The 16,262-nt window shown below is 38.8% G+C and overlaps 1 protein-coding gene across 6 annotated transcripts in view; it reads left to right on the top strand.

Annotated features, from left to right (window-relative positions):
- The window catches only part of Lmo3 (LIM domain only 3), a 62,278-nt gene extending 49,442 nt beyond the window's left edge, over positions 1-12,836 (top strand). For all 6 annotated transcript variants that reach the window (XM_021654100.2, XM_021654099.2, XM_060384333.1 and 3 more), the window contains one exon: positions 11,221-12,836. In XM_021654100.2, the coding sequence (XP_021509775.1) occupies positions 11,221-11,326 (106 nt within the window). In that variant the 3' untranslated portion in view covers positions 11,327-12,836. The remainder of the gene's footprint in view (positions 1-11,220) is intronic.
- The last annotated feature ends 3,426 nt before the right edge of the window (positions 12,837-16,262 follow it).

Raw genomic sequence — 16,262 nt, 5'->3', positions numbered from 1 at the left:
CTGTTGTGTGATTGTTTTAGAGACAAAGAATTGGTAACAGGAAGTTCATTTTCATCCTATTTATGTTCCTAGGGTCACTATCTTGACTTCTTGTCTGGAATTCTAAGCATGGTATCTATATACTCTTAGCTACCACCAGCCTCTGTGAGAAGGAGGTGAAATGTATCTAATAATTAAACAGTCACCAGCATTAGGCAGACAGCAGTGGAGAGAATAGTCCTCAGGACTCTAGAAACCTAAGCTGTAGTTTGGGTTCGGCCACAGACCAGCTATGCTGTCTTAAACTAACTATATTATCTGTCTGGATCCAATTTCCACATTTGTAACTTTTGGTTAGTCAATTTCAAAATTCTTCCAACTAATACTATAATAAACCCTTCACTTTTTCTTCATCAAAAATTTTACACTCCTCAGTGGGAATTATTGTACAGCTATCACCTGTTTTCATAGAATATTACAAATGTGCCCATCAGGGTTGCCTCTTTAATCTCACTGTGTCGGAGGTAGAGGAAGGTAGATCTCTGTGAGTTCAAGATGATCCTGGCCTAACAAAGCAAGTTCTAGAACAGCTGGTCCTATGTGGTAAGACCTTGTTTCAAAAGGTAAACAACCAAACAAAAATGGCAAAATGATAAATAGCAAAGCCATGGTTTGATGGCTTGCTGGAATTTCAAGAAATTTCAATATCTGTGAAAAAATATTCACACACTGGAACACCAGTAAATATTGCTTCAGATTCTAAATTCACCCAACTTACTCAGAAAAATCCAGTTTGATTCAAAGTCTCTTCAGGAGGCCCCATAAAAGAATAGGATATTCTTGGTAAGAACAGATTTAGATTCTGGCTCCAACATATATTAGCTAATATATTAACTGGGGTTTTCAATGTTACTTACTGTCTCTAAATTGCCACAGTTTCAGTGTCAATAAAAATGGAAAAACAGATACTTGTCTTGTGAAGCTGGAATTTGAATAAAATAATATTCCATTAGTCAGTGGGTAGATTGTCAAAAGTTGTTCCTTCTATATTTGTAATTTGCCCCATCCAAACTATACCCCAGTGACTTAGTATTTCTATGAGATCTTCACCTCAATATAGTCTTTTGCCAGTTTCAGATGTTTAGAACATCACCTGTTAGAGCTTATACTGCATTTACCTGGGCAGCAAACTAAGAGCCGCCTTGTGTTTTGTTTCTTCCCAACAAATGTTTTAGGTCAACGGAGGCTTAAGGCAGCTTAAGGTGGCTCTTAGCCAACAATAAGTTGATAAATGCACATGTTATTTTTATAAAAATAGGGATATACAAGCACGAATGTGCACACATCCATCCAGAAACACTTATATGCATGTGAACACGTTCGTGTAGAAACTGTAAAGATGTGTTAGCCATGATGGTAGACTACCTCTGTTTGCCTGACTGCCTGCTTCACTATGGCAAGAGCCAATGACAACTCTCTTTAAGCAAGCATCTTGTACAGCTGTTTACTTAGAAAAGTTCACGCATTTATAGAAGAAAATTTAAAAATGAGAAGGAATTCCAACTTTCACTATTGTAAAAGAAAATATTATTTTAATATATAGCCAATCACGATTTTTATGTATACACAACAAATTATGTATAACCTCTCTATATTATACTGCTATAACAGATTTTTTGAATGTTAATGGGAATTCCCCACATGATGGAAGTGGAGGCAGGAAGATCTCCAGATAGTTGCAAGCCTGGGGTACATGGTGGAACTCTTGTCTACAATTAGTAGTAGTTGTAGATATTTTTGTTGTTGTGGTGGTGGTTGTGATGGTTACAGAAGCAAATCATGAGGTTTGGAGGGCTTTGAAAGGCAAGGATGCATCTGAGGGCGTTAAAGAAGTGAGTGTGTTGAATCTCATGCTAGTACACAGAATGAACTAATAAAATGCTATGCTAAACAATTTAACAAGGAAGCTTCTTAACGTGTGATATTTGAACTCTTCCATTGAGTCTTTATTATGTATCTTTTTACTTGCCATTGAAATGTCTTCTAAGATATTCTAAGCTATTTTGCATTCAGTTTTATCAGGTATTAAGGCTTATTGTGTGATTCGTTGCTTTTGTTATTTCTACAGTGCATTTTCTATCCACTGACTCTCTAAGCAGACGAATGCTCAAATTTGTGTCAGGATGAGTTCACAGGAGTGTAATTAGTTAGACAAGGAATACAACAATTGGAAAGCTTAGGGTAAATATTGACCAAATGATATTCATAAAAGCAATACCTATCATTCTCATACCAAATTTACTCATGATCTCGCATTCACCCTAACAGTAGGGCTTATTATTTAGAAAGAAATTCTTGTCACCTTTAGAGTTGAAAGCTGCTATCTGATTATAATTTTTAATTGGTGTTTATTTGCTCACTTGTAGCCCTTCAGAGTTTTCTCCTCTGGTAAACAGTTTATGCCCTCTGCCCATTTTTCTCCTAGGGCAGGCTTCCATATTTTATCTGTTTCACACTGAAAATAAAAGCATCATTCAAGTGCTAAACTCAGCCTAAATCCCATTATGATGCAAAGTAATTGAAGGTGGTTAATGCTATTTACAAATCATAGATCAGTTTTATTTCATCATGGAAATAAAAAGTTACATTCACAATTAAGTCTGTCTGCTTAGTAGAACTCAGTCAAGTAAGACAAACACTCCTAAATTTTGACTCTTAAAAACTGTTCACATTCTTATGGCTGCAAAACCCTAATCCAACCTCATTACAAAAGCACCTAATACATTTCTGTGTTCGCTTCATTTATTACCTGCCGTAAAGGGGCTGCATATCTTTAACACTGGTTATGCACAATTAGCACTTGGTGATTGTCTTGTCACTGTGGCCCTTCCAAGACAAACTTCCCCAATGCAGGGAGTCGGCTCATCTTCATCAGTCAAGCAGAGCACACAGATGTGGCCACCCTGAATACAGAAGGGTTTCAGGAGAGGAGATCCTCCTCTTCCACTGGCATTTGCTTCAGAGAAGCATCCAGCACAGGCTCCTCCTGGCCAAGCTTGTGCCAAGCCTTGTCTCAACTCTCATCCTTCCCAGAGAACCAGGAGGGAAAGGGGTTATTCGTGGACATATTCCCTTAAGCAAACTTCACTAACATTTCAAATTATGAAATTATAGAAATGTATTAATTTTATTCAATACTTGTATTAGTTTTTTATTTAAATATGTTTTTATTATATGGACTTATTTATCTTTAGATTCCTGGGGATTGAACCAAGAGCCTCATCCATTCTTTCTTGATAGGCACTATACCACTGCTATGGACACAGCCCCACCTCCACCCCCTTTTTTTTCATTGAGACAGAGAACACTAATTTTCTGGTGTAGCTATGAAGTCCTTTTTTAGCCCATGCAAACCTTGAACTCTGGATCCTTCTGCCTCAGCCCCGGAGTAGTTAGGAGGCACAGCAGGGCTGTCCTATTAGCCATTTACACAGCATCCATATAAAACATCAAGCAAGTGGTTTCACACCTGTAACCTTAGCACTGCAAAGCAGAGACAGAAGATCCCTGAGCTGGCCAGCTGGCTAGTTAGCTGAATGTGTGAACTCCAGAGTCAGTGAAGGACTATCTTAAAAGTAAAGAAGGACCAGCAAGATGGCGGAATGAATAAAGACACCTGAGACTCTGAGTATGATCCTTGCAATCCACACTGTAGAAAGGAAGAACTGACTTCCTCAAGTTGTGCTCTGACCTCCACTCATGGTATGGTACTGGCATAGCACCACCCCTCCCCCCCAAAAAAAAGAAAGAAAAAACAAATAATAAAAAAGGACTCCAGATTTTTGCTCCATAAAATTGAAAGAACAGTCTAAGGATTTCTTGATGATGGCAGTGATGCTGCTCATAATAATAATAATAATAATAATAATAATAATAATAATAACAATAACAACAATACATTTTAAAAAGTATATTGGAGAACACACAGTGTCCATTTCTGGCTCTGTATGCTTGTGTGCATAAGTTACATGAAAGGGTCAGATGGAAGGGGGGGAGGTCCTCCTCCCCTATCAGTAGACTTGGAAAGGGGAAGGGAGAAGATGAGGGACAGAGGGGGATTGGGAGGGAATGAAGGAGGGGGCTACAGGGGAATACAAAGTAAATAACATGTGATTAATATAAAAAACAAAAATTATAAAAAAATAAGTACATGAACACCTGCACACATATAAATTACTATGTGTGCACATGAACACACGCAAATGCACACAGCACACAGAGATACAGAGCCGCAACAATAACGTGTGCAGATCTACACCTTTTCCAGCAAAGTGTGGTTAAAAATACAGATCCTGTATTTGAACTATACAAACCTCCCTTTGAAAAGGAGAGGAAATGGGGTAAAATCATTCTGGAACTTATTTTATGATAATTTAATTTTCATTTGGAATTGAAAAGAAAATCTCTACAATAGGTTAATTTTTCAAAGGCTGAAGTGTTCTTCCACAGAAAATTAAATAATGACCTTGGAACAAAAGGGGGAAAACAATCTGCATGTTTGTACTGAAATGTCCCCCAATGTTTCTTTTCTTTGTGATATTTACTTTTAAAACATTTGTGCATGTTGATTTTCTGGTATGTGTGCATATGTGTACCACCGTGCACAGTCAGAGGTGGAAGGACAGCCCATGGGAGGCGGTTCTCTTCTCCTTCCACCCCGTGGGCCCTGAGAATCAAACACAGGCTGGCAGGCTTGGTAGATCACATTGGCTCTCAGAACTGAGTCTCCACCTCAACAACACTTCCTTTTTTATCTTGAGAACTGAGACAATGTTGAGCCCTATGGAAGCTGAGGTGAATAAAATCTAGTTTCTTGAAGGAACTCAATGATTTTAGCATTCTGGGGAGGACAAGCCATCAGAGACTCACAGGAGAGCCTAGTGGACTTGGTTAGATCTATGCTGAGCGAACAGATTTCCATTTTTTCAGGTTCAGGGAAGCACCTCAGGGCTGATGTGTTAACTTTTCAGGAAGGAGTTTCTAGGGTCCTGCTTGGGCTTGGGGACAGGACTCAAGTTGGTGAAATGCTTTCCAGGTGGCCATGAGGCCCTGCATTCCAGCCACAAAAGTAACACAGAACAAAACAACAAACACCAGTCTGGTGAGAAGTGCTTGTAATCCCTGAGCTGGGAAGGTGGACATAGGCAGATTCCTGGAGCTCACTAGACAGTCAACCTATCCAAACCGGGAGTCTCGAGTCTCAGGGAGACTGTCGCAAAAAGATAGGTGGATGTTACTAGAGGAAAGACACTGGGGGCTGATGAGGCCCTTCATACCCACAAACATCCATGTGCACCTACATGAACACCACACACCACACACGCATACACAGAGATAAAAAGAGAGAGCGGTAGGGAGGGACTGAGAGAAGAGAGAGCTTGTGGAATACATGAGTTTGAAATAGGTAATATAATTTATATTTATACTTGTATTTCTTAAGATTTATTCTCTTTTTTAATATAATTTATTTTATTTATAACAGTTTATTCACTTTGTATCCCAGCTGTAGCCCCCACTCTTGCCCCTCCCAATCCTGCCCTCTCTCCCTCCCTCCCTCATCTCCTTTCACAAAGTCCACTGATAGAGGAGATCCTCCTCCCCTTCCCTCTGACCTAGCCTATCAGGTCTCATCAGGACTGGCTGTATTTTCTTCCTCTGTGTCCTGGTAAGGCTTCTCCCCCATCAGGGAGGGGTGATCAAAGAGTTCATGTCAGAGACAGCCCATGTTCCCCTTACTAGGAAGCCCATTTGGAGACTGAGGTGCTATGGGCTACATTTGTGCAAGGGTTCTCCATGAATGGTCCTTAGATATTAAAAACAAAAAGAAAAAATATTTATTTCTCTCTCTCTTTCTCTTTCTCTTTCTCTTTCTCTTTCTCTTTCTCTTTCTCTTTCTCTTTCTCTTTCTCTTTCTCTTTCTCTTTCTCTCTCTCTCTCTTTGTTTCCTCTGTGTAGCCTTGCCTATCTTGGACTCACTTTGTACATCAGGCTGGCCTTGAACTCACAGTCATCCACCTGCATCTGCATCCCTTGTCTCATTATTTTTAATATGCATAGCAATCTCACATTTAATTCTCAAAATGGCCATTATGTAGGTGCTGCTTTCAGCCTCTGGGGTAGGTAAAAAATTATGCAGAAAACAGTTTTTGATTATTGATATTTTTCTTTTCCTGAGAATATAGTTACGTTTTTCTCCCCTTCCTTTCCCTTCCTCCAAACCCTTTCATATATCTTTCTTTGCTTTTTTTTCAAATTCATGTTCTCTCTTTTCACTGTTGACATATATATTAAATACATATGTCAATATTATGTATTATATTATGTGCATTATTATATAATTACAGACTGAAAATTTGCACTTAATTATATTTATGTATTCATAAACACACACATAAACAAACATTAACTATATGCTAATATGGAGTTGAGAAAAGCCCAGGAGGCCTCAACCAGACACAAAGAACTACAAGTAACTAAAGACTGCTTAGAGCAAGTGAAATAGTCTTCACCTGGGAAGAGCACACCAGTTGTTTGGTTATCCAACACCAAAGGTCAGCCCTGAAAACAGACACACAAATAGCATTATACAGACACAGAGGATATGCAGAAAAAATTAAGTATTCTGCCCAAGATAGTTGGCAAATGGTCAACTCAAGATTTTAGCCAAGCACGTCGGGATTTTACTCTCTGAACTGGACCAGTTTCACAAGAGTAGGTTGTTTTCTGACTGTGAATATATAAGTCTAAGTAGATCTTGCAAGGCTGAGGTAAAGTTGACTTTGAATAATTTATAGCAGGATGCAGGATATGGATAGCGTTCTTTGGTGCTGAGGGGATTGTAAGTAGTGAGATACGAAATGACAATTGGGCTGTCAATGGGGAAAAGACAGGAAATTTGTTCATGAGTGTGGGGACGGCCAATGCCTCATACTGAATGCTGCAGTGCAGGGTGGCTATGAATGCTGAGCGGGAAAGAACAGATGCAGGGAACACATACCAGATATCATCTGCTCTTTAAACTGTTATAAAAGCAAAAATTAGTGATAGTCAGACATCCCCGACCTTAGGGAAATACAGCTACGAAGATAACATTCTCACTTCTTTAAACGAATGTTACAAACAGAGGCATCTCAGAACAGGGTTTGAGAGCCTACTCTGGCTGAATGGGCCGGGGGCTTGAGGAGATGATAAGGGGACACTCAGAGGGGGTGAAAATGTTGAAAATACATCATATGGAATTTTCAAAGAATTAATAAAAGTCGCGGGAAGAGCTGCTCTAAGTTGCCTGCAATGGAACAAAAGTTTACTAATTACAGTTCACTCTTGTGCATCTCAGGGCTCAGAAACTGTGTGAAGTCAGTTACACATCCTCAGCTGGAAATTAACTGCATTCTTAATTTCAACATATGAATATTAAATTAGTTAATAAGCTAATTAGCATCTCTTTTCTTCTTCAGTAATTTCTGAATGAGGATAAAACTAATAGAGTTGACCATACCACAAGCAATTAGGACTACATTAGAAGGAAAATGAGTGTGTGTGCATGACTTTTAGCCAGACCTCTTAATACACACTTACAGCCTTCTTCAGCAATCTCCATGTTCAAAATGTTTTTTCTGCTAATGTTGAATCTCGTAAGGAACAGGTTATGTGATGTTGGAAATTAGCTTTTCCTTGAAAAATTACAGCTAATCCTTTTCTGCTAGGCATCTAATACCTGCACAGTCTATCACCTAATTTCTTCATGTCTGAATATTTGAGTGTATGTACGTGTTTGAGAGAGAAAAAGAGAGAGAGAGAAAGTGTCTGTGTGTTCATGAACACTGTTTGGATGAATGTATGTGAGAGCACATATGGAGACCACAGACTGACAGTAGGTACTCATTCTCTCCACTATATTGTTTTCAGACACAGTCTCTCACTTAAGTCCATCAATTCAGTAAAAACAACTTACCAGCAAATCCCAGGGATCCCCAGTTCTGGGGTTACAAGCAAGCATTGCCATGGCCAACTGTCTATGTGTATGCTGGGGATTGAACTCAGTTCTTTATTCTTGTCTGGCAAGCACCGTACCATCTCTCCTGCCCCTCTATGGGACAATGATGGTGTTAAATGAACAGCCACAGTCTTCTAACCACAGCTGTTGAAACTGTTTACTCTGTTGTGTAAGTTAGGTGTGACTGTGACTCTCTAAACCCACGTGCCATATCATCTTTACCTTTACAGATAGATTGAACTGCACATTAAATATATATTTCCCCAGTTGCTAAGGTGTTAGTTATAAAACATTTCAGAGTAACACTTTGATATTTTGATGCATATTCTCTCATTTTTTAGATATTTAGACATTTGGATTTCTCTCTTCTTGTCTTTCTCTGTACCAGTCAATGGGATGTGTCACACACAGCTCATCAAATGGTAGTTAGGCTGATGAAAAACGCACAAGGGAATGCAATAATCAGAAGGCTGGGGGGGAGGGAGCTGTGCCGATCCATGCCTGTAACGGCAGCATTTGGGTGGCTGAGGCATGATGGCTTCTGTAGGTTTGAGGCCTCTGTGGGATTCCAAGTGAACTTCAGTCTAGCCCAAGCCTACGCAGCAGAGTGCAACTCTATTTCAAGTAAGCGAAACCAAACAGTCTTATGTTCACTCTTCACATTGTCCTGACCAGGGTGAAAGAACAGGCCAGGGATTGGTGTAGACCTGAGGTGCCTTCAGCTCCCCATATGCACTCAGGGGATGCACACAGGCATTTGTCATTCCGGTAGGAGCCTGGGGTATACTGATTTACTAGGTTGGATGTGAGGAATGAGTCCCCTTACGTTAGGTATGTGCTTAGCTTTAGCTGCTGAGTACTTTCCAGGAGGCGACAGCTTTATACACATTCTAAACACTGCCATACATATTTGGTTCCTATTCCTTATTAAAAATCAGACAGACAGAAGTGACTAATAACACCGGTTGAAAAGCTGAAACTTCATCTTGCTAGCCACCCGCGGAAGGCTGGAGTCTGCATCCTATCCACTGCAGTTTGCGTTTCTGCCTGCCCCATACTTTTCATGGTGACCTGGCTGTAGTTGGGTACTGTGTTTATCTCTCTTCCAGAGAACTCAAGTAGGGAAAGGTGGAGTGCGCTCATGCCTGTATCAGGCCATGTGACAGAAGCAGAGCGTGAAGCCAGGTCCTCAGGACGGCTGTTTCCAGGCTTTACTCACTGCAACAACCTACAAAAGAAAATACTTTAACTTCACCGACTCTGAGCTAAGAATGACAGGAGTACACGGGACGGGATGGGCTAACAGAATCCTGCCCTGCATATGATGGCTAATAGAATTTGACTATGTAATAAGAAACTAAACAAAAGTTAAAGATAATGAACTCTGAAAAATATATCCAGATAAATTGCTTTGTAGAAAAACCAACTCAACAACAGCAAAAAGACAGGAGTGCTTTATAGAATGCATTTATTCAGATATACTATTTTATTATTAATGAGCTGAAGTTAATTTCAACAGTAATATAAACTGATTGTCTTGAACACTAATTAAATATGTGTTAAATTCTGTTTCACTTAATTTTCCATGAAAGATAAAAGTCAAATTTGGGCTTATCAAATAAAGGGTTATCAAATAAAGGAGTATTTCCATTTATGCAATATGTCTTCATGGTCACAATAGCTACATAAATTGATTTATTAAAAATGGCTGCTTAAATGCAATATTTAAAGTATACACGCTAATGCTAGCAAAAAGAAAAATATACTCAAAGTCCCAAACTTAAATGTGTGTCTTGTCCAGTAGATGCAGCTGTGAACAAATCCCGGATTTCAAGACCAGAGCTGAGCGTGTACTTTAAACCAGCACCAGCAGCAGGCTGTAATCCTGGGGAAAAAGCAAATTCCACAAATAAACAGACCAATTTTCCTTTAAGAGGAGAGCTAATTCTTTTCAATCTACTTTTTTTATTACACTATTTCCCGCTCTATCTACTTAGCTAGTATGAGGATAAATTTCCAAAGCTGCCTGGATGGAAAATAAATAGATTCACTGTTTGTCTAGAATTCCAATCTTTACAAATGTAAATCAGTCCAAGTGTCCCTCATTTAAACCTTCAACTTTACAGAGCATTAAAGGGTGGCTTCCACTATACAATTTAATCCATCCTCTAAGATTTCTGCCAGAGCATCATTCTAAATTGACTATCTGATAAAGAATAACTTCCAGCAAAGGTCACAGAGGTCAACCTGTACCATTACAAAGAGCTGTTCTCAGTCAACTCTACCAACACTGCTGTTTGAAGGTTAAATTGTTACAATTAAATATATATACATATATACAGATATGTATACAAATCTCCCAGTTACTTTATTGTTAAATGTACCGGAAAGAGCACAAGCATTTATTTCTGACCTTAATTGTGTCCATAGTGTCACCCGACTGGGAAACTATATAAAAAGAGCACTTATTGAGAACATTCCAGTCTTGCACTTTAAACAACGCTTCATAAACTAAAATGCATAATTAGCTCCTGGGAGCTGGTTTTATTTATCGCATCAATATTCAGAAGTACCTCCAGGTTGCTCTGTTGGGTTTAATGGGAAGCATTCCAGGAAGTGACATCTCCTATTTCATAGCTGGGAGATTCGCCACAGAGGAAGATAGCTCAGGCTTAAACTCACACCTTTCTCTGGACAGCAGGCACTTCCAAAGTACTAAACTTCAGCCACCTTTTAATAACAGAGTTGAAGGGGGCCTGAAATAGAACATGTTAAAGTGGGCAATTTCTGAATTCTTCGGATCACTGTAGTGCCTTTTATGGTTTTTATTAAGTGGACGAAGGGCCAATATAAGATCATTCATGATCATGACCAGTAAGAATTGATGCCATTTTTAATTTTACTGTTAAAAGGGTGTGTTTGGAGCATGTGTTTTCTTCTCACCAATGCCGTAAGGAAAAAAAAAAAAAAAAAGGAGAAGAGGGAGGAAATAAGGAATATCATTTGGTGCCCAAAATGTTTACCTTGCTGATCTTACAATATTTATAGATGAAGGTGAATTTTAAATGTGTGAAAGCGCTAGTAAGCGATATAAAACAATTTTAACTTTTATAATGAAAGTAATTTCCCAAAAGAGTCTTTTGGATTTCAGGAGCCTTAACACACTTTATTTTTTATACTTTCAGATTTTGTGTTGGAGACAAGTTTTTCTTGAAGAATAATATGATCCTCTGCCAGACAGACTATGAGGAAGGCCTAATGAAAGAAGGTTATGCACCCCAAGTCCGCTGAGCCATCAACATCATCCCCAACAACACAAAGCACTACATTCTTTTATCTTTTTTGCTCACATGTATATAAGAATTGACACAGGAACCCACTAAATAGGGTAGTGATAGGGCAGCAGGATGACCACATGGAATAAAAGGCGGACTGCATCTGTATGTAGTGAAATTGCCCCCGTTCAAGAGTTGAATGTTCATTATTAAAAAAAGAAAAGTAATGTATATATTGCTGAATTTTTTTGCTTGCTACTCGTTTTTTTTTTTTTTTTTGTGTCACTTGGCATGAGATGTTTATTTTGGACTATTGTATATAGTGTATTGTAATATCTGAAGCACAAATGTAATACAGTTTTATTGTGTTACCATTTGTGTTTTGTTTGCTCCTTTGTATTGTTGCATTTAGTACAATCAGTGTTTAAACTTACTGTATATTTATGCTTTCTGTGTCTACCAGCTATTTTCAATGAGCTGTACCTTTCTAGTAAGAACTGAAGAGCAAACCTCACAGATGACACACAGATAAAGCAAGACTATCAACATTAGAATACCACAATAAATAAACACACACACACACACACACACACACACACACACACGAAGCAGTTAGTGACATCCACTTCTTATGGCTACTACAGTTTGATGTATCCATGTTTTCATGATAACCCCTATTTTCAGGGGGCTAAAGATCAGCTTTAAAAAAACGATAAAGATTTCATCTTCAAGCACTTTCATTTTATACCAACATGAAAAGCGCCATTTTCAGAATGACTTTAAGGCCTAGTGATGCCCTTTTAATATTCTTTAATGTGCTCTTTACTTTCACTATAGATTTATTCCACTTTTTTCCCAACCACACACCCTGTGTGAACTAGTGCCTTTGGGTAGCATGTAAACAATTTCCAAAGGGTTACTCTAAATGAGAAAGGTATTGCCACAATTATGTCATAATTTAAAAATTTTCAATTCCTTGTCTAAATTCTGTGCAGCTTTCTCCCTAGGAGATGAGGGCTTTACATCTGACGGTTCATGACCATGGCACTGAAGAGACTTGACTGTGAATCTACTGAAGTTAGCATGACGCACTAAGACTACGGCAGAACAGTCAGACAGTGATCTGTACCTATGAAGGTACAGAAACATACAGAAAAAAAAAAGGATTGGTAATAAGCTGAGAACTGTTTGGTGGCTACATATTTCAACTGCCATACTTTAATGTTCAAAACACTTCAAATTTGGTCTGTCGCACTTTCTCAGCCCCTCTTGTTCTTTGCCATCTTCCAACCCAGATTATGTAACGTTGGGCTTCTCTCTTATCATTCCAGTTCTGTTTTGTTGTTTTGTTTTGTTTTTTTGTTTGTTTGGTTTTTATTTGTTTTGTTTAAATGGTGAAGTGTTTTCCCCTTATTTAAATGATAGCTGATGAAGAAGAATGTTCTAGAAACAGAAACTGTGGGAAATGATTACTTAAATTGCAATTAAGAAAATAAAAATAAGAATATGGTTCCCTCTTCTGCTCACACTTTGTTTGGTTGATTTTTCGTTCTGCGGTGAGACCAGTTCACCACAAATACACTCCATACAGGCACCATGAACCATATTTATTTCCAAGCACAACTCCACACTGTGGGCTTTCTTATTTTGTTCTTCATCACTTGTACAGGAAACGTCTCCCACTGTTATTTGTATTACATACTTTCCCTGCCAGTTTCTACATTACAGATGGCGATTAAATGTTATACCTACGTTCTTGGTCTGGGGCCAAAATTTTAAGCTGAAAACAATGCTAGTGTGGCTTTGAGTCATTTTGAAACATAAGTTTATTAGGAAAATGTATGAGCATCTGAATATTGCTTCTTGTGGGGAAAAATGGCTCCGTACAAATGGAGAATAGGCATATTTTGCAAATGTTTCACTGTTAAGAGTTTGAAAGTCCCACCTGCCCCAAATTTGAGGCAGAATGAATACAAAACTCTCTGTTTGCTGTTCACAAGGTGATTCTTGTTTCACTTTCAGCCCCACAAATTTGTTTTGTAAAGAGATAAGACAGGTTTAGCTTAAAACACACAAAGCAAAAATTGGAAAAGAAGCAGAAGCCAGAGAAGAAGGAATCGGGAAAGAAAGGGGCGGGGGGGGGGGGCACAAGCAAGAAGTAGTTTTCCTAACTCAGCCCTGCTGGCTCCTGTTAGCATCTGTTTTACGTTTATAGAAAGTCTGTCCACATACTTTTCAAATCCTCCTCAGTCTTTCCCTTCAAAATGGGGTTTCCTTACTATCGATAACAGGTCAAAATATAAGTCAGCAGAGAACAGCCTTGTCTTCCTTTCTGAAAGCTGTTCAACTATCCTTGCCTTCCCGAAATCCTTTTGCTTAACCCTGGGGGAAAGTGCTCACCTGGATTAAAGGTTAAGGCCTTAATCTCTTTACATTATCTCTAATCGCCACGAAATTGTGAACCAAGACAAGGGTTATTTTCCAGCTGCAAGCTGTTTCCCAACTAATTGGCCACACATAGTAGCATCTTTGATGTTTTTGACCTTCAGCGTTAAGCTGATTGTCCTGAGGACTCGGAGCCCCTGACTTTTCTCAGTGTTGTGCGGCCCTCATCTCATGGTATGTGATGCTCTGGCGGGGCACCTGTCACAGAGTTTCAGTTTCTCCACTCACCCCCACCCCCCAGGAAGCTCTCCTCCTAGCAGGCATATCTGCAGGCTGCTCAAAATGAGGGACCAGGCAACCCCCATCCCACCAGCATGCTGAGCTTAACAGCAGACCTGCGTTTGTAATTTCACTTTCCTCTTGCTTAATAAATATCTGGACTCATTCACTCATTCATATTTTCAGGAGGAAGGGCACTCCACTATTGGATTTTACTCAGTTGACAAAGTCAAAGATGGGCAGACAAAAATATGCACTGCCCACAAGAAAATGAAAATTTCCCTTTCTATAGCTAAATTCCAACAAGCATGATGAAGCTACACCAGCTGTTCCTTCCAGTGAGAATGCCGCAGATCCCTGTAGTAGGAGGTTCCCTAGTATTTTACTTTTGTGAGAAAAATAAATAAATAAAATTGTCCAAGATGAAGGTAGAAATTGCTGGCTATGATTTTTGTGCATTTCCATAGGTTTTAAGTGATCTTGCTAAGTGTGATATGTTCCTGGCAGCAGACTAAATTTCAAATTTTCTATAAAAGGGATTAAGGCAAAGACCCCAACTAAACACTATGTTTTCAAGAAAGACACGTTGCGCCTTAATTGAAACAGGGAGGTGAAAATGGAATCTCTGGTAAAACATACCATCCACAAACAGTCTTGTTTTAACTATCACTTTAGGCAGATTGCTCTTGAATCGTCACTTAAAGCATTTCACAGAAATGATTCAGGCCAAACATGTTTAGCGTTCACTTCAGTGAGTTGCAAAAACAATCTGCATGTTTATTGTAATAGGCCATTAACACAGAATACAATTTAAGAAAAATCCTTCTGATCATTACTTTTTCTTTGAAAATGCCATTATACAGTTTTTTAATGCGATTTTCAACTCAATTCAAGGTAATAAGAGACAAATGATTGACATAGTCCCTATTTCAGTTGGACTTTATGGAATACCTACGATGTATCAGGCCTTGCCCCGTGTCCTTTGCTGCCTACGGACACATGGAGACAGACCTCATGTGCCCAGTCCTTTAAACATATCTTTTCGAGCGTTGGCATTCATCTTAAACTCACCCGTAATGAGCATACAAATATGAACATCATCTTCTCACGACTCAGCATGTCATTGGTGTGAAAGCCTCAGAAAATATCTCAAGTAATCGATGCGTTCAGAGAATTATCTCACCCAAATTACTCATTAACTCAATAGCACACAATAAAAAAAAGAACATCAATTAATTAACGAGTCACCCTCAGATTGCCTTGATTACTACTGAGCTTGGTTGAAACAGCCGTCATGAATAGAGCTATCTTTCCTTATTCATTGTTTGCAACTGAGCCATTATTTGGCTGAAACCAGTTTCATATTTAACACTTGCCCGTAGGTAATTGTGTGATTAGTATCGTAAATGAAGAACTAAGAGAGCCTGCTTCTTGTAAGACCTGGGAAAAAATAAAGAACACTCATTTTCATTGCTGCTTTCTTTAAAGCCAAGTTCTTAGAGGGCTGTTATCTTCCTAAAAACGCACTTTTGCATTTGTAATGAATATTTTTAGGGCACGGTGTCTGTGCTAGATCTTAAGACATTTACAGGTGAGTCTTACAGTGCAATCGCATATATAAGATTTAATTTCAATAATAGCCCCATATGACTAATATATGCGTGGACAATGAAAGGTTTAGAAATGCTTACCTCCCCCCAAGGGACACTTGTGCTTCTCCTCAGATGGTCAGGGTGGATTCTTGGTAAAAAAATAATAATAACACTAATAAAATCTAATCAAGAGAAGGATTTTTAAAAAGAATAACCAACCAAATATGCTACAAAGTCACAAACGAAACTTTCTCAGGCATCGTGGTAAATGCCATTCCGGCATGCTTACAGAATAATTACAACAGTTCCCCTAGGTAAGCGAGAAACATCTGTTGGTTACACAGAGCAGGTGCTAACAGTTACACACACTGAACTTTTAAAAAATGTTTTTAATTAAAAGAATCTTGTTTTGTGAAAAGAGACAAAAATGTGTTAAATTCAAAGATATCCCTGTATTCAGCATCCAGATCATATTATGCACAAACTGGAAGGCCCGAGTTATTCTGCATCATCTTTGTTCCTATTTGGCTCAGATCCTTGCGATCAGAACTGAACTATAATTCATCGCACTTTTGTACACAGTTGGTATCCTGGTCCAAGGAGCTATGTACTTGTGAAATTGGCACAGCAGAGCTGATAAAAGGATATTTGGGTTTTATGGGCAAGGTAGCTGCCATTAGCCAAACCAGATTGAGT

Source organism: Meriones unguiculatus, chromosome 5 (genome assembly GCF_030254825.1).
Source record: "Meriones unguiculatus strain TT.TT164.6M chromosome 5, Bangor_MerUng_6.1, whole genome shotgun sequence".
NCBI classification, from domain to species: Eukaryota; Metazoa; Chordata; class Mammalia; order Rodentia; family Muridae; genus Meriones; species Meriones unguiculatus.
Note: the sequence above shows the minus strand (reverse complement) of the source record. Positions and strands in the feature narration are given on the sequence as shown.